Source organism: Panulirus ornatus, chromosome 72 (genome assembly GCF_036320965.1).
Source record: "Panulirus ornatus isolate Po-2019 chromosome 72, ASM3632096v1, whole genome shotgun sequence".
In the NCBI taxonomy this organism is placed as follows: domain Eukaryota; kingdom Metazoa; phylum Arthropoda; class Malacostraca; order Decapoda; family Palinuridae; genus Panulirus; species Panulirus ornatus.
In genome coordinates, this window is record NC_092295.1 from 13,987,956 (window position 1) to 14,012,577 (window position 24,622).

The 24,622-nt window shown below is 44.2% G+C and overlaps 1 protein-coding gene across 2 annotated transcripts in view; it reads right to left on the bottom strand.

Moving 5' to 3' along the window:
- LOC139748024 (TWiK family of potassium channels protein 18-like) overlaps positions 1-24,622 on the bottom strand; it is a 113,093-nt gene that overhangs the window by 79,882 nt on the left and 8,589 nt on the right. For both annotated transcript variants that reach the window (XM_071660566.1, XM_071660567.1), the window contains one exon: positions 23,006-23,333. In XM_071660566.1, the coding sequence (XP_071516667.1) occupies positions 23,006-23,333 (328 nt within the window). The remainder of the gene's footprint in view (positions 1-23,005; positions 23,334-24,622) is intronic.

Genomic DNA, 24,622 nt, shown 5'->3' on the forward strand with positions numbered 1-24,622 from the left:
ACGAATGTATTACTGTATTTGTCCCTCCACCAACAGCTGTATCTCCACTACATCCTGGACACCACTGACCTGTGACCTAACCCTTGCCAGTCAGGTCATAGGTCCAGTTTAAGCTGCTGACTGTTGGAGAGGAAAGTGATTATAGAAAACAGGATCTCCAACACCCATACGTCTGATCACATACCATCATGTTCACCACGGATGGTAACACTGCCAAACTCATCTTCACTACACCTTCCATAGACCCTAAAACTCACGTAACTATGACAATGTCATCTTCACTTTTCCTTCGACAAACGTATCACCACCACATCTTCAGTGGCCTTTGACCTGACCCGTGAGGATCAGGTCAAAGGCCATCCTCGCTACACCTCACGACACCACTGGTCTTACAGCTGATCCTATTTAAATCGAAGGTCAGGGACTCTGTGTTGATGGTTACAGAGAAACAGAAGAATGGGAAGGAAATGAAAGATATGGATGAACATCACGTCCTTGTGTTCTTTCTACTGACGACGGGAAATGATGACTGTTTCTCTAAATGGTTTATTACAATGGATTTGGTTGATGGTTGGTGGATGTGGGTGTATGGCAGTAGAGGTTACTGAGGTATGAGGAACGGGTAAGCTTTGGATATCTACCTGAGGGTTGGTGGTTAGTTATGGTGTGGATGGGTTCGAGTCCTATTGCAGAGAAGTGGGAACAGAACATGTTGAGGTGAGAGTGTACTGGGAGGATCTTAGATCATTGTGAAGGTGTTTGGTGTTTATGTAAGCTGGGCAGTTCTCCTAAACCCATGTGAGGCCCTAACCAAAGCCATCTTATTAACGATTTATGCACATATATCCTAACCTGAGTCAGGTACCCACTTTATCGACCAATCCTTAAGGGTGGATGAACAGCTGAGTGGACTGTGGACCGATTGACGCAACCAGGATTCGAACCTATGCGTTTGACCCTGGGCGGGCCCCGTGAATGCGTCACGGACAGAAACGCTAACCACTACACCACGGAGGTACAAACTATTGTTTCCTCTCTCCTCACAATCTGATACCATCATGAATCTAATCATAACTACATGGGACTTGTGTAATGAAATTTATAATAAAAGATGTCTGTTTTCTTATTATATTTAAGTGAATCTTTCTTAAAATGAAGATGTTTCGTTTTCCTTCGTTCTTACATATCTTATCTGTTTGTGTACGCATGATTCTGTGTCTGCATTGTGTTTTGTCAGTATAATTCTTCTCTTACCCATGAATATCTTCCTCTCACCCATGAATACCTTCCTCTCACCCATGAATACCTTCCTCTCACCCATGTATACCTTCCTCTCACCCATGAATATCTTCCTCTCACCCATGTATACCTTCCTCTCACCCATGTATACCTTCCTCTCACCCATGTATACCTTCCTCTCACCCATGTATACCTTCCTCTCACCCATGAATATCTTCCTCACCCATGTATACCTTCCTCTCACCCATGAACATCTTCCTCTCACCCATGAATACCTTCCTCTCACCCATGTATACCTTCCTCTCACCCATGAATATCTTCCTCACCCATGTATACCTTCCTCTCACCCATGAACACCTTCTTCTCACCCATGAACACCTTCCTCTCACCCATGAATATCTTCCTCTCACCCATGTATACCTTCCTCTCACCCATGAATACCTTCCTCTTACCCATGAATATCTTCCTCTCACCCATGTATACCTTCCTCTCACCCATGAACATCTTCCTCTCACCCATGAATACCTTCCTCTCACCCATGTATACCTTCCTCTCACCCATGAATATCTTCCTCTCACCCATGTATACCTTCCTCTCACCCATGAATACCTTCCTCTCACCCATGAATACCTTCCTCTCACCCATGAATACCTTCCTCTCACCCATGTATACCTTCCTCTCACCCATGAATACCTTCCTCTCACCCATGAATACCTTCCTCTCACCCATGTATACCTTCCTCTCACCCATGAATACCTTCCTCTCACCCATGAATACCTTCCTCTCACCCATGAATACCTTCCTCTCACCCATGAATACCTTCCTCTCACCCATGAATACCTTCCTCTCACCCATGAATACCTTCCTCTCACCCATGAATACCTTCCTCTCACCCATGAATGCCTTCCTCTCACCCATGTATACCTTCCTCTCACCCATGTATACCTTCCTCTCACCCATGAATGCCTTCCTCTCACCCATGAATACCTTCCTCTCACCCATGAATACCTTCCTCTCACCCATGAATACCTTCCTCTCACCCATGAATACCTTCCTCTCACCCATGTATACCTTCCTCTCACCCATGAATACCTTCCTCTCACCCATGTATACCTTCCTCTCACCCATGTATACCTTCCTCTCACCCATGAATGCCTTCCTCTCACCCATGAATGCCTTCCTCTCACCCATGTATACCTTCCTCTCACCCATGAATGCCTTCCTCTCACCCATGAATACCTTCCTCTCACCCATGTATACCTTCCTCTCACCCATGAATACCTTCCTCTCACCCATGTATACCTTCCTCTCACCCATGAATGCCTTCCTCTCACCCATGTATACCTTCCTCTCACCCATGTATACCTTCCTCTCACCCATGAACACCTTCCTCTCACCCATGAATACCTTCCTCTCACCCATGTATACCTTCCTCTCACCCATGAACACCTTCCTCTCACCCATGTATACCTTCCTCTCACCCATGAATACCTTCCTCTCACCCATGAATACCTTCCTCTCACCCATGTATACCTTCCTCTCACCCATGAACATCTTCCTCTCACCCATGTATACCTTCCTCTCACCCATGTATACCTTCCTCTCACCCATGAATACCTTCCTCTCACCCAATCGTCTCATCATTACTTCACTTCTAGGCAGTTCATCCTCCTGCCTCTAATCATACAGGATAATCACCTGTCGCCCACCAACCAATCATTTTGACTCATCCTCTGCCACTAATCGTTTTCCTAATCTTTTCTAATCTTTCCTTTGTTCATATTCCGCCGCCAGACTCACATTGTACTCATTCATAACATTAGTCACCTCATCTTTCTGTCTTCATCCATTCATCTCCTCTCAACATCTCTTCATCCACACATTTCTACCTTTATTCCCCTGTATCTTACCCTCACATACCCCGTAACACCTTACATCCTTCACCCAAGATAATCATACCATTTCTCATCCTCCACTCATCCATCTGCAGCCTCTCTCATCCTCCACACATCCACCTGCAGCCTCTCTCATCCTCCACACATCCACCTGTAGCCTCTCTCATCCTCCACACATCCACCTGCAGCCTCTCTCATCCTCCACTCATCCATCTGCACCCTCTCTCATCCTCCACACATCCACCTGCAGCCTCTCTCATCCTTCACTCATCCATCTGCAACTTCTCTCATCCTCCACACATCCACCTGTACCCTCTCTCATCCTCCACACATCCACCTGCAGCCTCTTTCATCATTCACTCATCCATCTGCACCCTCTCTCATCCTCCACACATCCACCTGTAGACTCTCTTATCCTCCACACATCCATCTGCAGCCTCTCTCATCCTTCACTCCTCCATCTGCACCCTCTCTCATCCTCCATGCATCCACCTGCACCCTCTCTCCTCCTCCTGGTTTTGAATTCATCCACGGAAGTGTACGTAAATAGTGTTGTTAACACATTTCCAGCTGTACAGTTACGTGTTCATCTTGCGTGATGAACACATCATCATCTCCACATCTGTAGGTCACATGTGTCGGCAATATTACAGGAGATTCGAACGCGTGTGTCCAGTTGAACTTCCCATGATGCCTCCAGGCCCGATCCTTGTCACAAAAGACATGGCCAGTTCTCTTTAGAATATCCAATCTTGTCAATATTCGAACTATACAAATCTAGTATTAACATATAACTTTCTTCAACAGTGAGATAGAATCATATAGATCCAGTTCGTGAACTGTAGCACAACACTGTTGTGAGTAACAAGACAGAAAGGTCGAGTGCATGACCTCCTGTTATGACCAGCGAGGTCAAGGATTTATATGATTCATGACGTCACATTATCCAAACTTGAATGAGGACGACGAAATCTGTCGTGTACATACTAGTATCCGTCCGTCCGTCCGTCCGTCCGTCCGCCCGTCCGCTACATATGAGCGTACGACGCTCGTCATGAAGTGAGCTGGTGTGGCCAGCCATGTCGTCTTGGGCCAGACGGGACATGACAGACGTGTTAGTAATATTAACTTCCACACACACACACACACACACACACACACACACACACACACACACACACACACACACACACACACACACACACACACACACACACACTCACACACAGGGTCAGTAAGAATGAATTTTCTGGTTAATTAAAACCATATGATGATATGATGACATCAACATACAGCGTAAGACCCCATACGCCTCCCAGGGGCCAAGATCTATTACCCAATCGAAAAGCTAAATTGGGGAAGCTAAATCTAGCTTTAGATATCATCTGCATTGGAGAGATACTTGGCAGGGAGAGAGGAAGAGATAAATTCCTGGGTGCTCGTTGACAGTGTCATATCTACACCCAACACGTCGGCTTCCCTCACCTTCACTACTACTGCCGTTGTAAATCGACTTTAATCTGACGCGTTCTGACCAGCGAAATCCGTTTTGTGATTTACAGAATTATGCAAGTCGTACATCTACAACTTACGTAGACGTCTCGTGTCGTAATTATTATCATCATTCATACAAATATGAATATAAGGACGTAATATGTGAAGCTCCTGAGCACTGTTGTATTATGTGAGAGAGATAAACATAAAATCATGTCATTAAACACATTGGTTTTAGAGCCCAGTTTTATATGTTATATTCATCATTGTATCATTAAGGAAAACATTATCGTCTTACTCAGCGATTCTTCAAAATAGATTATTATTCAAATTCTTAATTCACGTTAGATTAACAGAGTGTATTTCTATACAAACATCACCATCATTTTCTGTTTATCTATATCTCTCACACCCATACCCTCCAGGAACTCCCATCCATGGCTGGCTGGCCAGGGCAAAAAGCGTCTCCACTTATCCCAGTCCTTACATGCCTCCCTCACATCCACCAGTCCACACATTCCTCCTCTGTGTCTCTCCCTCCAGTATTCCTCCACCCTCAGTTTCACAGGACCCGACAGCTACTGCAGCTCCGCCACACTCACAGGTCGATATGATCTACAATTTCACGTGAAATGTAATAAAGTTATGGTCGCTGAAGGAGATGTTTAATGTCGCTTTCATCTTGAGGTAAATTATCTAGGTAAGAAATTAAATATTTAATAATATCTGAAAGTAGAATAAGTGTGTAGATACCTGGGAACATCTGACAGCAACTTTAATCTCGTGTATCTGAAGGCCAACATTTGTGTTGAAGAAACTAGAATTTTGTTCCATATCTGACGCATGTTTATGTACGAAAGTGATCAGACTCTCATGGAAGGTGTGTTCAACAAAGGAAATACACTTGGTCTGGGTAAGAATAAAGATTACAGAGAATAATCGACTTTGTCTCGATAAAAGTTCCTCATTTATACAACTGTCATCAAGACATGACCACTTGAAACATTTGGGAAAATATAACCAAGGACGAGAGTTTGAGTGTCGTAAAGTATATATATATACGTCCTTCGGTGTGGGATGAAGGCAAACTTGTAAAAGAATGTTAAGTGATTTACGACGAGGGGTAATAGCTGTTGACATGTGGAAGTTCAGCAGAGTGGGTCGTGAATGTGAGGGACATCCACGTGTGGAAGCCTTGCTCACGTCAGACTCGTTGACATGATCACAAGACAAACCTCAAGTCTGATAATATTTGTGTTTTCTGATGAATTTATGATTTTTTTTTGTGTGTGTGTGCGCCAGTAGAAGTGCATAACTGCCTGGGATAATCTGTAATGACGATGGTTATAAGTGAGAGATGTAGAACCATCTGGGATCAACTGTTTCCGTAGCCAGTTTCCCAACCTCAAGATATCGTAAGTGTTTGTCAAGTTATAATGAAACTTTGTGCATCCACGGAGAAAGCTAAGTGATTCACAACACCGACACAACCATTTGTTGATATATTGTAACCACGTGGATCTGTCACCAGTGGAAGACATGCAACGCTACACAGAACAACAGAAGATCCCAGTGTTTGATGTCATGATCCTGAGGGTCGTGTTTACAGTGTACGATGACTTTATCTATTCATGTTTACGTCTAGATGGGACAGAACTATTCACTAACAAGGTGGAAGTAATAACAGTTAGCACCTAACAACTTGCAGTCAAGATCTATGACGTATACAACATCTGCAGACGGATGTTGTATGATTGTAGCAGTTGTTTATAACTTTAGCGTCACTTCACTGTTAAAGAAATGTAAACAATAATGAATCTGGGATATTTTTCTCCAGGAAGAATTGTTGTCAAATATTATCAAAAGACGAGTAACGATCATGTTCGACACGCCTCTCTGATAACAAGAGATCTATTCATCTGAGACGTTGCTAATCTATAAGGAAATACTTAGCCTCAAGATAACAGATTCTCCATATATTAACCAGATATGATTGCATGACAAACGTAAGATAAAGGTTCTGATATCTGTCCACCGTAAGAGATATATCTAAACCTTGATTACTCATCCTAAGAAATCCATCTACAATACAATCATCCATATTCCATGTAAGCATCGCCTGCATTAGAGATATGGATCATACCAACGTCCCTGCAGTAGGAAGACCATGAGAGAGGGAGGAAAGAGATTATAAAGTGAGAGTTGTGACCTGAGGGAACCTCTGTTCTGAACAGATTAAATATGACAGTAAATATAGCCATACACTTGATGTCTAGTGCTCCATTCATGTCTTCATCATATTCAATCTCCTTAATGACGTCTTCATCCCAAGTGATATTGCTCTGTGGTTCTCATAAAGCAACGCTGGTGTGTGTGTGTGTGTGTGTGTGTGTGTGTGTGTGTGTGTGTGTGTGTGTGTGTGTGTGTGAGCAAACGACGTGAGGAAAGTGGGTGAGGAATGGGATGTATTTAGGGAAGCAGTGATGGTATGTGCAAAGAAGCATGTGGCACGGGAAAGGTGGGAGGTGAGCGGATTGGAATGGGTAGTGAGTGGTGGGATGAAGAAGTAATGTTGATAGTGAAAGAGAGGAGAGAGGCATCTGGACGATGCTTACAGGGAAGAAGTGCAAATGACTGGGAGATGTATAAGAGAAAGAGGCAGGATGTCAAGAGGAAGGTGAAAGGGTTGAAAAAGAGGGCAATTAAGAGTTGTAGTGATAGAGTATCATTAAATCTTAAGGAGAATAAAAAGATGTTTTTGGAAAGAGATAAATAACGTGCTTAAGACTAGAGAACAAATGGGAACATCGGTGAAGAGGGCAAGGGGAGAAGTGGTAAGCGAGGAGATGGAGTGAGTAGTTTGAAGGACTGTTGAATGTGTTAGATGACAGAGTGGCAGATATAGGGTGTTTTGGTTGGGGTGGTGTGCGAAGTGAGAGAGTCAGGGAGAATGATTTGGTGAAGAGAGAAGAGGGTGAAAGCCTTGCGGAAGATGACATCCGGCAAGGCGGTGGGTTTGGACTGTATTGCAATTTAATTTATTTAGAAAGGGGGTGACTGTGTTGCTGACTGGTAGGTAAGGATATTCATTGTACGTATGGCTCATGGTGAAGTGCCTGAGGATTGGCGTAATGCATGTATAGCTCCATCGTGCGAAGGCAAAGGGGGTAAAGGGGAGTGTTCAAAAATACAGAGGCTTGAGTTTATTGATTATACCTGGAAAATTGTATGGGAGGGTATTGCTTGAAAGGGTGAAAGCATATGCGAGCATCAGATTGGGGAGGACCAGTTTCGTTTTAGAAGTGGTAGAGGATGTGTAGATTAGGTGTTTATTTTGAATATTGCATGTGAGAAATACTTAGAAAAACAGATATATTTGTATGTGGCATTGATGGATCTGGAGAAGGCATATGATAAGGTTGATACAGATGCTTTGTGGAAGGTCTTGAGAATATATGGTATGGGAGGTAAGTTGCTAGAAGCAGTGAGAGGTTTCTATCAGGGGTGTAAGGCATGAATACAAGTAGGAAGAGAGGAGAGTGAATGGTTCCCACCGAAGGTCGGTCTGCGGAAGGGGGCTGTGATGTAACCATGATTGTTTTATATGTATATGGATGTGGTGGCTAGGGAGGTGAATGCAAGTGTTTTGGAGGGAGGGGCGAGTATGCAGTCTGTTGGGGACGAGAGGGCTTGAGAAATGAGTCAATTGTTGTTCGCTGATGATACAGCAATAGTGGCTGATTCAATTGAGAAGCTGCAGAAGCTGGTGACTGAGTTTGTAAAGGTGCGTAAAAGGAGAAAGTTGAGAATAGATGTGAATAAGAGCAAGGTTATTAGGTACAGTAGGGTTGAGGGACAAGTTCATTAGGAGATAAATTTGAATGGGGAAAAACTGAAGGAAGTGAAGTGTTTTAGATATCTGGGAGTGGGTTTGGCAGCGGACGGAACATGGAAGCAGAAGTGAGTTATAGGGTGGGGGAGGGAGCGGAAGTTCTGGGAGCGTTGAAAAATGTATGGAAGGCGAGAACGTTATCTCGGAAAGAAAAATGGGTGTGTTTGAAGGAATAGTGGTTCCAACAATGTTGTATGCTTGCGAGGCGTGGGCTATAGATACAGTTGTGCGGAGGAGGGTGGATGTGTTGGAAATGAGATGTTTGAGGACAATATGTGGTGTGAGGTGGTTTGATCGAGTAAGTAATGAAAGGGTAAGAGAGATGTGTGGAAATAAAAAGAGTGTGGTTGAGAGAGCAGAAGAGGTCGTTTTGAAATGGTTTGGTCACATGGAGCGAATGAGTGAGGAAAGATTGACAAAGAGGATATATGTGTCGGAGGTGGAGGGAACGAGGAGAAGTGGGAGACCAAATTGGGGGTGGAAAGATGGAGTGAAAAAGATTTTGAGTGATCGGGGCCTGAGCATGCAAGGGGGGTGAAAGGCATACAAGGAATAGAGTGAATTGGAACGATTTGGTTTACCGGGGTCGACGTGCTGTAAATGGATTGAACCAGGGCATGTGAAGCGTCTGGGGTAAACCATGGAAAGTTTTGTGGGGCCTGGATGTGGAGAAGGAGCTGTGGTTTCGGTGCATTACACATGACAGCTAGAGACTGAGTGTGAACGAATGTGGTCTTTGTTGTTTTTTTCTAGCGCTACCTCGCGCACATGCGGGGAGAGGGGGTTGTTATTTCATATGTGGAGGGGTGGTGACGAGAATGAATAAGGGCAGGCAATATAGATTATGTACATGTGTATATATGTATATGTCTGTGTGTGTATGTATATGTATATGTCTGTGTGTGTATATAAATATGTATATGTCAGTGTATGTATATATATGTATATGTCTGTGTGTGTATATATATGTGTACATTGAGATGCATGGGTATGTATATTTGCGTGTGTGGACGTGTATGTATATACATGTGTATGTGGGTGGGTTGGGCCATTCTTTCGTCTGTTTCCTTGCGCTACCTCGCTAACGCGGGAGACAGCGACAAAGCAAAAAAAAAAAAAGAAAATAAAAAAGAAAAATATATATATATATATATATATATATATATATATATATATATATATATATATATATATATATATATATATATATATATGTATATATATATATATATATATATATATATATATATATATATATATATATATATATATATATATATATATATATTTTCTTCTTTCTTTTAAGCTATTCGCCATTTCCCGCATTAGCGAGGTAGCGTTAAGAACAGAGGACTGGGCCTTTGTGGAAATATCCTCACCTGGCCCTCCTCTGTTCCTTCGTTTGGAAAATTAAAAAAAAAAAAAAAAAAAAAAAAAAAAAACGAGAGGGGAGGATTTCCAGCCTCCCGCTCTCTCCCCTTTTAGTCGCCTTCTACGACACGCAGGGAATACGTGGGAAATATTCTTAATCCCCTATCCCCAGGGATAATATATATATATATATATATATATATATATATATATATATATATATATATATATATTTATTATCAAAAGTGACGTAAAGAATGATACATTTATCCTCCTCATTTGCCACTTTCATTCAGTTGTCAGACTGACTGTCTCACTTCACTGTGCTCACACGAGCCGCCAGGAAGATGTATGAACTCCTGATAACACGAGACAAATGATTCGAACGCTTCAGCTGCTTCAAAGGAAGACGAAACCCCACTCGCTGCCAGCGGCCTGATTCGTTCATACATCCTCACCTCCACACCTGGACACCATCGATAAAAAGAAGGTTTAACACACGGTAGGTCTTCTGCCATGAATAATGAAATAAGACATTTTACGTTTAAAGTTACGAAACGTAGAAATGAAATATAAGTCTGAGGGAAAATGTGAATTATAGTGAAATAGCCACAAGACAAGACACGTAGTGTTATGACTCTCCTACTGTATCATCAGTTCTTTAACTATTTCGTAAGTTATCACTTCGAGCAGCAGATGTTTGATTACGTCATGTTATATTTCAGTTTTCAGCCAAATGACTTCACAACACCGAGCGCTAAGGTGATATCTACGTTTCTACCACATCAAAAGCTTGAAGGAAAGTAGACTTTATCTACTGTTTTTTTCCCGTATGGCAATTTCTACATGAAGAGAGTAAGCCAGCTCGAAGGTTATGTGTCTGTAGCAACTTACACATAACATACATATAGGAAAACTCTCCGTGTATGTGACCAGTGTGATGCTGTTCCCTGGAAGAAGGAGACGGTATGGAAAGCTTTGTGATAATGTCCACCATCTTGTGCTCACCTGCTGATGACGCGCTGGGTCGTGCCACCTTCTTGATTCATACATACGATACAGTATAATGTATTATGTGTAATACATCACAGACATTCAAACGAAGAACGGTAAAGATATAGCAATCAATTCCAACACAGAAGTTACAGGTAAGTAGTTATGATAAGCATATTATGTATCTAATGTTTTAAACTCTATAAGCAAATATTAAGGATCGTTAATTGAATAAAAAAAACTCACCAGCTAACAGCAATATGGAAGCCAATATACATAATCATCATTTTCAGACACTGTCTGTATACAAACCATTATGACACTGTCTTCACTTCAAGACCTCAGCTCATCTCGGCTCTGTTGTTGTTGTCGAGGTTTGGCTCAACCTGTGATGGAATCTCCGTCGAGCTCGAGTGATCTCGGTCGTGTCCACGTATTACATTACCTCCGTCTGAGCGGCTGCCAAACACCAGCGAAGTAACATTATCAGGATTCTCTGTGTCTGGCGCGCTTCCCGCCTCTCTCTCTCTCTCTCTCTCTCTCTCTCTCTCTCTCTCTCTCTCTCTCTCTCTCTCTCTCTCCACGCGATGGACGCTACCCTTCCCTCTCCCTCTAGATCTGCCCCGTGGCAAAAATGTCGAGCTGTCTACAGATAATAGATGCCGTTCCTGTACAATAGAAGTCCTCGCGCTCCTGCCAGAGGTCAAGCAAAAAAAAAAAGAGGGATAAAGATCACCTTTTGACCTGTGTACATACCATCTTTACGTCATCAATTTAATAAAGTAGTAATGTAGGACATCCTCAGACTATTATTACATCGGCTTCCTCACTAACACATCTTCAGATGAGGAGGAACGACGTGACATTGTGAGTCAGGAGTGTGAGGTGTGGAGGCCAAGATGATCATGATGTACAGATGGAAGGTGAGAGGAGCCAGCAGCCTACCTAGAGGGATGGTGAGGCCTGAGGGAGGTGCTGGGCAGCCAGGAGCAATGTGTGTGTGTGTGGAAAACCTGATCCATCAGCAGCAGCGTATGTGTGTGTGTGTGTGACCCAACATTAACCTAAGCCAGCAACAGTTGTGGCAGGAGCAGATACACCAGGTATAGGAGTCCTCACCCGTGGACTCTGAGGACATGATCGACCTTGGCCGATGTAGAGGAACAAAGTAGGTCAGGAGAGACTCCTCCAGCAGCGGCGTTACTCGAGCTGAAGACACAGGTGTTCGACCAGCAGGAGGAGGGAAGGGTCACAAGGGCTGTGGGTAACGCACCAGCTGAACTGCACGGATGGACAGGTGCAAAGAGTTGGGATAATGTGTGTTGGGACACCTGCCAGGGACACCTGCCAGGGACACCTGCCAGGGACACCTGCTAGGGACACCTGCCAGGCGCACTGACCCAGGCGGATGCCAGGACAGAAGCCAGGGAACAACCACGACCAAGTTTCCATTTGTCGGTACTGACGAAAGCCTGAGACACTGGGTAACTTGGTCATGTTGTGAGGATACATTACGTAGGTTGGGTTATTCTCGTCTCCCTCCATAGGAAGCGAGAAGTGGGTCGTACGCCCACCTGCAAGTACGGGCGCCGTGGATCGTACGCCCACCTGCAGGGTACGAGCGCCGTGGTACGAGCGCCTGCAGGTACGGCCTCTGTGCGTCGTACGCCCGCCTGCAAGACTCGCCCAAGCTTATCGTACAGAACACCAGAAGGAATTTTAAAGCTGAGCTTCTTGGGAAGATGGAGTCATGATAATGGTTTGGGAAAGGATTGAGGTACTTGTAATGGTCTTGTGTTTTCAAGGAAATTTTAATTTTCTCTTAATTACGTCAACTTCTTTAGTTTTTCAAAAACTTGCTTGTATTCTGTGGTTCTCAACATGAAAAGTTTTAACAACTTCACTAAATCGCTGCTTTTGAGATTGTTTTGTGTATTCATTCACTTCTTTCAATTATGTAATGACTTCCTTACATATTCTTTTTGAGACGAAAAGGAGAAATTGACCGAGAAATCTATTTGTATAACTTTAAGAACAACAAACACAACTCCACTTTCTCATGTCTTTCCCAGTAACTACAACCTGGCACATTGTATAAGACAGTAACTATAACCTGGCACATTGTATAACACAGTAACTATAACCTGGCACATTGTATAAGACAGTAACTACAACCTGGCACATTGTATAAGACAGTAACTACAACCTGGCACATTGTATAAGACAGAGTTTTTCACTTCATCCAAAATTCGTAAATAATTTCCCTTGTTTCTCCATTTCCCTTCTCATAATCCTCTCGATATTTCAATCAAGGTCTGGCCTTGATGTGGACGTCTGTCCAGGACTGGAGCCTCCAACATGAGATACAAAGATGTACTGGTAACCCAACTCAACACTAGAGTCATGAAGGTGTAACTGGAGAAGCCACAGGTGTTCTCACACTGATAGAACGATCATACGGTGGAATGCTGACAAAAACAGACTGATGGATCCTAGCGAGGTGATTTGAAATTTTAGATTAATCTGATTAATTGTACAATCCAAGGCCACTCTCATCTAAATCTATGGTTTCCTAAAGCTTCATGGCTGCGCTACGTTCAGCAGCAGAGACAGGAAAAGACTCTTTAGAAGCGAGACGTTCTTTACTGACACTGTGCTCTGTGTCGTCAACTGACGATGGCAGAGACTCGCCAAAAGTGATTCTCCACTGTCGGTGTAACCTTAAACAGGTGGAGTCCGGTAACACCTGTGAGATAGATAAGAAGGAAAACACAGGGACCACTGTAGGCTCTGCAGAAGACGCGTAGACATCTTGACGAAGGAAGAAGGAAGACACTATCGTGGGTGTGAAGTTATGATCGTGTCTTTACAGTGTCTATGGTGATGATGTCAACTACTTACTATGGTGATGATGTCAACTACTTACTATGGTGATGATGTCAACTACTTACTATGGTGATGATGTCAACTACTTACTATGGTGAAGATATCAACTACTTACTATGGTGATGATGTCAACTACTTACTATGGTGATGATGTCAACTACTTACTATGGTGATGACGTCAACTACTTACTATGGTGATGATGTCAACTACTGATTATGGTGATGATGTCAACTACTTACTATGGTGATGATGTCAACTACTTACTATGGTGATGACGTCAACTACTTACTATGGTGATGATGTCAACTACTTACTATGGTGATGATGTCAACTACTGACTATGGTGATGATGTCAACTACTTACTATGGTGATGATGTCAACTACTTACTATGGTGGTGATGTCAACTACTTACTATGGTGATGATATCAACTACTTACTATGGTGATGATGTCAACTGCTTACTATGGTGATGACGTCAACTACTTACTATGGTGATGATATCAACTACTTACTATGGTGATGATGTCAACTGCTTACTATGGTGATGACGTCAACTACTTACTATGGTGATGATGTCAACTACTTACTATGGTGATGATGTCAACTACTTACTATGGTGATGATGTCAACTACTTACTATGGTGATGACGTCAACTACTTACTATGGTGATGATGTCAACTACTTACTATGGTGATGACGTCAACTACTTACTATGGTGATGATGTCAACTACTTACTATGGTGATGATGTCAACTACTTACTATGGTGATGACGTCAACTACTTACTATGGTGATGATGTCAACTACTTACTATGGTAATGATGTCAACTACTTACTATGGTGATGACGTCAACTACTTACTGTGGTGATTATGTCAACTACTGATTATGGTGATGATGTCAACTACTTACTATGGTGATGATGTCAACTACTTACTATGGTGATGACGTCAACTACTTACTATGGTGATGATGTCAACTACTTACTATGGTGATGATGTCAACTACTGACTATGGTGATGATGTCAACTACTGACTATGGTGATGACGTCAACTACTTACTATGGTGATGATGTCAACTACTTACTATGGTGGTGATGTCAACTACTTACTATGGTGATGATATCAACTACTTACTATGGTGATGATGTCAACTGCTTACTATGGTGATGACGTCAACTACTTACTATGGTGATGATATCAACTACTTACTATGGTGATGATGTCAACTACTTACTATGGTGATGATGTCAACTACTTACTATGGTGATGATGTCAACTACTTACTATGGTGATGATGTCAACTACTTACTATGGTGATGATGTCAACTACTTACTATGGTGATGATGTCAACTACTTACTATGGTGGTGATGTCAACTACTTACTATGGTGATGATGTCAACTACTTACTATGGTGATGATGTCAACTACTTACTATGGTGATGATGTCAACTACTTACTATGGTGATGATGTCAACTACTTACTATGGTGATGATGTCAACTACTTACTATGGTGATGATGTCAACTACTTACTATGGTGGTGATGTCAACTACTTACTATGGTGATGTCAACTACTTACTATGGTGATGATGTCAGCTACTTACTATGGTGATGATGTCAACTACTTACTATGGTGATGATGTCAACTACTTACTATGGTGATGATGTCAACTACTTACTATGGTGATGATGTCAACTACTTACTATGGTGATGACGTCAACTACTTACTATGGTGATGATGTCAACTACTTACTATGGTGATGATGTCAACTACTGACTATGGTGATGACGTCAACTACTTACTATGGTGATGATGTCAACTACTTACTATGGTGATGATGTCAACTACTTACTATGGTGATGATGTCAACTACTTACTATGGTGATGATGTCAACTACTTATTATGGTGATTATGTCAACTACTTACTATGGTGATGATGTCAACTACTTACTATGGTGATGATGTCAACTACTTACTATGGTGATGATGTCAACTACTTACTATGGTGATGATGTCAACTACTTACTATGGTGATGATGTCAACTTCTTACTATGGCGATGATGTCAACTACTTACTATGGTGATGATGTCAACTACTTACTATGGTGATGATGTCAACTACTTACTATGGTGATGATGTCAACTACTTACTATGGTGATGATGTCAACTACTTACTATGGTGATGATGTCAACTACTTACTATAACAATTCATTCAGTGTATGACCAGTGTTATCAAGGACCCAGAGGCCAACGAGAACCTGTATGACTGACTCCCTTGCCTTCAACTATGCTTAATGATTGGATGATCTATACCGAAATGATCAAATCACATAACTGAAAGAATTGGTCAGCACCACATACTTCACACCAAAAATCCAACATGATATATCAAACAACTCATAGTCACGTCGTCGTAGTAAAGGTTTGATGTAAATATGTTTTAAAACAATAAAAGATCTGGTTATTTCATGGAAATCTTGGAATGTCTTGCAGTAAGAGCGGCCATCTTGGATGTTAACAAGGTAAACACAAGACAGGATTTCGAAAAACGACCACCCGAACACCACCCTTGCCACGTTTGGTTCAAATCAGCCCAGTAGTTTCAGAGGCAATTGATATATTTATAGTCGCCGTTAGTAACTCAAGGGTGGGCCGTTTTGATAACTGTTTCTTTCCCTACACGTCAAAGCTTTGGAAATTTCTACCTTCTCATGTCTTCCCCAGTCACTATGACCTGCCGTACATTTTAAAAGGCAAATTTTACGTTTCCTTCAAAATTCATAAATACTTGCCCTTGTTTCTACTTTTTCCCTTTTATGATTCTCTCCAATTTTCAAATACTGCCCAGCCTTGATGTGGACTTTCGTCCTTGACTGAAGCCTTCAAAGTAAAAAGAAAAATCGACAGAAAACGGACGGCAAATAATGGCTAGATGCCACCTGGTCACAGGTCAGGTGGGCAGGAAGCGATCTACGTCCTCAGAAATAAACTGTTTCTTAAGAGTTTATAACCGACGAAGGATTTAATCACCAGTGAGCTGAGGACTAGGAATTATCTTTCTCGGGTCTGCATTCGAATACCTTATCTATGTAGCTCATTGTTTATATTTGTCCTTGTTACTTACTTGGCACAAGGTCATCACAAGTTATCAACACTAAATCTTTTTCCTCATTTACTTAATGTATCACAACATGGGACAAACTGTATCCTATGTTTACGTATTCATATCCATGTACAAAACTCCGCTTTTACCGACATTAGAACTCAGTTACTACCAACCTAATATATCCCTAAGTTAGCTCGTATCTATAGACGTTCAAATGCTATTATAACTTTAAAAGTTATGTATGTTATAACATAGGCCATTATCAGTGTTATAACATAGGCCATTATTAGCGTCCCTGATACGTATATAGAATACATTAGGCACCAAGTTCGGCCCCTGAGGTATTCTACTTGCTGCGTTTAACTATGCCAAGGACGGCCATTAAGCACTACCCTGTTTACGACTAGTTAACAGATTTAAGATCCACCAAGATACAACACCGTTCATACCAGACGGGTGTAGTGTATGTAAAGTATTTAATACGGGACTTTGCCAAGTGCTTGGGTGGATGTAGGATAACAGTTGTAGATACACAGAAACTGATGTTGAATATTGATGTGAAACTTGGCGAGAACATGACTGGAAATGTTTTGTGTTTTGTCTTTAATACCTCCAGGGTTGTGGGATCAGTGAGCAGAGAACTTATCGCCTCCTCTTGTTTTCTAGAGTCACTTGAAGTTATCACTGAAACCTATGAAGTTCTCTACACCTAAGAATATATATCATAAGAAATCGACTCTAAATTGTCAATAATCGAATCTGAATCATCAACAGATGACATGAAGTTATCAGTTTCGTCCATCATGTCTCAATAATCATGTCTTCACACATCATCAACATCTGACACTTAGTCATGATCATCGTACTTAGATCTCCTCCATCAGAACTCATCACTACGTCTACACAGAAGATCTTATCATCATCATCATCATCATCATCAACGTGCTGAACCTATGTGTCTTCATCACACAGGTTCTTAAAGAAGAAGAGACGAAGGATCTTCGAGAGACAAGAAGGCCCATCATGGGATGAGACCCGGGGAAGCCTTCATCATCCCCGGCAGCCTGAGTGGAAGCCTCCATCATCCCCAGCAGCCTAAGTGGAAGCCTCTATCATCCCAGGCAGCCTGAGTGGAAGCCTCTATCATCCCCGGCAGCCTGAGTGGAAGCCTCTATCATCCCAGGCAGCCTGAGTGGAAGCCTCTATCATCCCAGGCAGCCTGAGTGGAAGCCTCTATCATCCCAGGCAGCTTGAGTGGAAGCCTCTATCATCCCAGACAGCCTGAGTGGAAGCCTCCATCATCCCCGGCAGCTTGAGTGGAAGCCTCTATCATCCCCGGCAGCCTGAGTGGAAGCCTGTATCATCCCAGGTAGCCTGAGTGGAAGCCTCTATCATCCTAGACAGCCTGAGTGGAAGCCTCTTTCATCCCTGGCAGCCTGAGTGGAAGCCTCCATCATCCCCGGCAGCCTGGGTGGAAGCCTGTATCATCCCCGGCAGGCTGAGTGGAAGCCTCCATCATCCCCGGCAGCTTGAGTGGAAGCCTCTATCATCCCCGGCAGCCTGAGTGGAAGCCTCTATCATCCCGGGCAGCCTGAGTGGAAGCCTCTATCATCCCGGGCAGGGTGAGTGGAAGCCTCTATCATCCCGGGCAGGGTGAGTGGAAGCCTCTATCATCCCCGGCAGCCTGAGTGGAAGCCTCTATCATCCGCGGCAGCCTAAGTGGAAGCCTCTATCATCCCGGGCAGGGTGAGTGGAAGCCTCTATCATCCGCGGCAGCCTCAATGAGGTTTGTGCCACTACCGGCCAGTCAACAGTGGAAGATGAGTGTTCCGGTCCACAACCCAAGACACAGTGGATAATGTTCGTCTCGGTCCACACTGGTACGTGGCTAGTGCCTGCTCTGGCCCAGGTGAGTGTGCTGTAGTATATTTATAATGTTACCAGTAGTCTGTACCTGTGGAACGCTGGGTGCCATGAGGTATTTATATATATACATGAGAAGGTCGATATATTTCTCCTGTACAGTACTCACTCATGAAACGTCTGACGTAGAAACGATATTACATATACTGTATTATTCTATAAGTCATAATTTCTTTATCTTATTCTTTCTTTATCAATGTATTTGTATTTCTTATTTTACATTTTCATCAGATCTCTTCCTGAAATATTCTTCCACTAAACAACACATTATATTAACAACACAGTCAGCTCTGTTAGCTTAATGGACCTTTGTTTTAGGGAAACTTTTTTGTTTTTCTTATTTTTCATCTTCGGTGCTTTTAAACCAAGAGGCAAAAATGTAAACACCGACCCAGAAATAATCCTTAGTGTTTGCCAAGGCGTCAGACCTGAGCCTCTCCCCTGCCACCTGAGGGACATCATCAACACAGGAGTCCCTCCCTCCCTCCTTCATGCCCTCCAGTGTTCTAGCCTCCCTCCCTACCTTGATGCCCTCCAGTGTTCAGACCTCCCTCCCTCCTTAATGCCCTCCTGTGTTCTGGCCTCCCTCCCTCCTTCATGCCCTCCAGTGTTCTGGCCTCCCTCCCTCCTTCATGCCCTCCAGTGTTCAGGCCTCCCTCCCTACCTTGATGCTCTCCAGTGTTCAGGCCTCCCTCCCTTCCTTGATGCCCTCCAGTGTTCAGGCCTCCCTCCCTCCTTCATGCCCTCCAGTGTTCAGGCCTCCCTCCCTCCTTCATGCCCTCCAGTGTTCAGGCCTCCCTCCCTCCTTCATGCCCTCCAGTGTTCAGGCCTCCCTCCCTACCTTGATGCTCTCCAGTGTTCAGGCCTCCCTCCCTTCCTTGATGCCCTCCAGTGTTCAGGCCTCCCTCCCTCCTTCATGCCCTCCAGTGTTCAGGCCTCCCTCCCTCCTTAATGCCCTCCAGTGTTCTGGCCTCCCTCCCTACCTTGATGCCCTCCAGTGTTCAGGCCTCCCTCCCTACCTTAATGCCCTCCAGTATTCAGGCCTCCCTCCCTCCTTCATGCACTCCAGTGTTCAGGCCTCCCTCCCTCCTTCATGCCCTCCAGTGTTCAGGCCTCCCTCCCTCCTTCATGCCCTCCAGTGTTCAGGCCTCCCTCCCTTCCTTAATGCCCTCCAGTGTTCTGGCCTCCCTCCCTTCCTTGATGCCCTCCAGTGTTCAGGCCTCCCTCCCTCCTTAATGCCCTCCAGTGTTCTGGCCTCCCTCCCTTCCTTGATGCCCTCCAGTGTTCAGGCCTCCCTCCCTCCTTCATGCCCTCCAGTGTTCAGGCCTCCCTCCCTCCTTCATGCCCTCCAGTGTTCAGGCCTCCCTCCCTCCTTCATGCCCTCCAGTGTTCTGGCCTTCCTCCCTCCTTCATGCCCTCCAGTGTTCAGGCCTCCCTCCCTCCTTCATGCCCTCCAGTGTTCAGACCTCCCTCCCTCCTTCATGCCCTCCAGTGTTCAGACCTCCCTCCCTCCTTCATGCCCTCCAGTGTTCAGGCCTCCCTCCCTCCTTAATGCCCTCCAGTGTTCAGACCTCCCTCCCTCCTTAATGCCCTCCAGTGTTCTGGCCTCCCTCCCTTCCTTGATGCCCTCCAGTGTCAGGTGTCCTTCCCTCCTTAATGCCCTCCAGTGTTCAGACCTCCCTCCCTCCTTAATGCCCTCCAGTGTTCTGACCTCCCTCCCTTCCTTGATGCCCTCCAGTGTCAGGTGTCCTTCCCTCCTTCATGCCCTCCAGTGTTCAGGCCTCCCTCCCTCCTTAATGCCCTCCAGTGTTCTGGCCTCCCTCCCTTCCTTCATGCCCTCCAGTGTTCAGGCCTCCCTCCCTTCCTTAATGCCCTCCAGTGTTCTGGCCTCCCTCCCTTCCTTCATGCCCTCCAGTGTTCTGGCCTCCCTCCCTTCCTTGATGCCCTCCAGTGTTCTGGCCTCCCTCCCTTCCTTGATGCCCTCCAGTGTCAGGTGTCCTTCCCTCCTTAATGCCCTCCAGTGTTCTGGCCTCCCTCCCTTCCTTGATGCCCTCCAGTGTTCAGACCTCCCTCCCTCCTTAATGCCCTCCAGTGTTCAGACCTCCCTCCCTCCTTCATGCCCTCCAGTATTCTGGCCTCCCTCCCTTCCTTGATGCCCTCCAGTGATCAGGGCAGCTGCTGCTCCCGCCGCTTCGTATTATCTTCCATAATGATTCACTTCTTGTCATCATTTCTTTCCAAGGTTCTTTTGTCTTGAGAAATGTTACTGTGAGACCTGCTGGTGGCAGGTTGGCCCCGGGCGACAACACACAACACTGTGCGTGAGAGACAGATTCGTGCAGCCATCAGACCCACAACTTTGTGAGAGATTCTCATTCTAATCATATACATAAATACGTCACACAGTAACCAGCAGATGTCTGAGTTTTCTCGTATATCTGTCAAGTGTCAGTCAGGTGTGTGGGTCACCAGTGCGTGCAGAGGAATACAGACGTGGTCGTCTACACAGGTGTGAATATCCAGACGCTTAAAGACATTACTCGTCCTATGATCATCCAGTGACTGTACAGCAGTATCCACTAAGAAAATTACAGGACAAAAGTTTCAAGAACTTCAGAATACTTGTATTCTTGATGAGTGTCAAATAATGACCATCTCCTGGTCAAATAGCATAAGGCTTTGAAAGTATTTCCTACAGATGATCTACAAAATCCTTAAGCTCTACTGTGGAGTCCCACAAGGGACAGTCTTTCTCCAGCCTCTTCTGTTCTACATGACCTTGAGTCAGTCATCCTTTGTACACTACAACGTAAATATCCTCTCATACCAGCTAGCATCACAGTTACATATCACAATACCTAACACTACACAATACACAATTAAAGCAATGCTTCACTTAAAACAGAATGTTCGCCTCCCCACAGATATCCACTGTCATCCTCACAACCCCTGACAGACATAACCCAAGCTTGCATCCTCTCATAGCCTTGATGAACCACATCTAACCAACTAAACTCCAGTTATACTTAATGTTCAAAACCCCACACATATGACACTTGGTATTTGTTACCACATACACATGACGCTTGGTATTTAGTACAACACACATATGACATTCGCTTGCCGTACCACAAACATCAACATGAAAGATCACTAAAAAACTAAATGCTCTCACAACACTTCCGAGCACCGACCTCGGACATCAAAAAGGAATTCCACATCATCTTATATAAACAATTTATCTCCACTCTAAACTACGCCTCACCTCCTAGGCCATTAAACATAACAGAACTACCTGCCCCACAAACACACCACAACACACACCAAATGTTAAAGCATCTATAACCATAACCATTCAAGACGTAAGGTACTTCCCACACAACCCCACCTCAACACGCACTCAGTTCTTACCAGCCTTACTCTACCTTCCCAGCCAAACTAACCCATCACCAGCCACCAACACCACAATGCAGAAATGATATGCTCACCCTTGCTTCAACAACACAAGAGCCTCCCTTCTCCAATATGCTCACCCTTGCTTCAAACTTTACAACACATGATTCTCCCGTCTCCAATAAAAAAACACTAATAGAACATATACAACATCATAATCATTTAAAAGATTATAAAGAAGAAAGAACCGTTTCTAAGACAATCTTGAGCTCCGCTCTACCACACACATGCGCCAGTCATACACCACACCCCTCACTCTTAGCTCTACACGTCATCCAACATCACAAACACCAGTTCAGTATATGGCATTCAAATCACCTATCGCCAAAACTGCTGACACACTCACTCAGCTGCTCCCAAAACACTTGTCTCTTATAATCTTTCTTCTCATGACCAGGTGCATAATCACCAATAATCACCCATCTCTCGCCGTCCACTTTCAATTTTACTCACATTAATCTAGAACTTACTTTCTTACATATCATCACACACTACGACAACTTCTGCTTCAGGAGTAGTGCTACACCTTCCTTAGCTCTTGTCCTCTCACCAACATCTGACTTTGCTCCCAAGACGTAAGTATGGCCATGTAAGACGCTGAGGTTGACGTACCTATGGTAGTGTAGATGCTGAGAGAGACGTACCTGTGGTGATATGATCGCTGAGGATAACGTACCTATGGTGGTGTAGACGCTGAGGCAGACGTACCTGTGGTGATGTAGATGCTGAGGCAGACGTACCTATGGTGGTGTAGACGCTGAGGGAGTATATGAGGGCAGCGCTGAAGGACCAGGCTTCACGGGGATACACTCCACGGTAGCCCTTGGTCTTGATCAAGGGCACCATACTGCCCTGGTACTGCTGCAGAGCGCCCATCACCTCACTCCGCCACTGACGCTCCTCCAGGATGTTCAGCCGTAAGGTAATGTTCCAGAGGTGGTCGACCATCTCCTCCCGCGCCGCCCGGGCTGTCTCCTCAGGCCTGGGGTCTCCAAACTCACCCTCAATAGCACGGAAGGCAAAGGCGCCCATTATGTTATAGGCCACCACGAGCCCACATACGCCCACCTGAGGGAAATGTACCAGTATGTAGCGTACAGTAAGGTCGTCATGCCATAGTAAATGTATGTCATCATCTCCGTATGTCATGATCATCAGACGAGAATAACATGCAAACTCAAGCATACACACACACACACACACACACACACACACACACACACACACACACACACGTATGAACAAATACATTCAGTAAACAAACACAAGTGTTGGAACCCTGGTCGTGTTGGGAGGATACTTCAATGTAACGGACGCGATCAACGTCTCACACACATCATGGCCAGTGTTCGAGGAGATAATTACTAACATTACATTGTTAAAGAATGATAACTAATATTCATGTGTTTATTTATTTTGCTTTGTCGCTGTCTCCCGCGTTAGCGAGGTAGCGCAAGGAAACACACGAAAGAAAGGCCCAACCCACCCACATACACATGTATATACATACACGTCCACACACGCAAATATACATACCTATACATCTCAATGTACACATATATATACACAGAGACATATTCATATATACACATGTACATAATTCATACTGTCTGCCTTTATTCATTCCCATCGCCACCTCGCCACACATGAACTAACAATCCCTTCCCCCTCATATGTGCGAGGTAGCGCAAGGAAAAGACAACAAAGGCCCCATTCGTTCACACTCAGTCTCTAGCTGTCATGTAATAATGCACCGTAACAACAGCTTCCTTTCCACATCCAGGCCCCACACAACTTTCCATGGTTTACCCCAGACGCTTCACATGCCCTGGTTCAATCCATTGACAGCACGTCGACCCCGGTATACCACATCGTTTCAATTCACTCTATCCCTTGCATGCCTTTCACCCTCCTGAATGTTTAGGCCCCGATCACCTCAAAATCTTTTTCACTCCATCTTTCCACCTCCAATTTGGTCTCCCACTTCTCGTTCCCTCCACCTCTGACACATACATCCTCCACTCCATACAGATCCACTCCCAGATATCTAAAACACTTCACTTCCTCCAGTTTTTCTCCATTCAAACTCACCTCCCAATTGACTTGACCCTCACCCCTACTGTACCTAATAACCTTGCTCTTATTCACATTTACTCTTAACTTTCTTCTTCCACACACTTTACCAAACTCAGTCACCAGCTTCTGCAGTTTCTCACATGAATCAGCCACCAGCGCTGTATCATCAGCGAACAACAACTGACTCACTTCCCAAGCTCTCTCATCCCCAACAGACTTCATACTTGCCCCTCTTTCCATGACTCTTGCATTTACCTCCCTAACAACCCCATCCATAAACA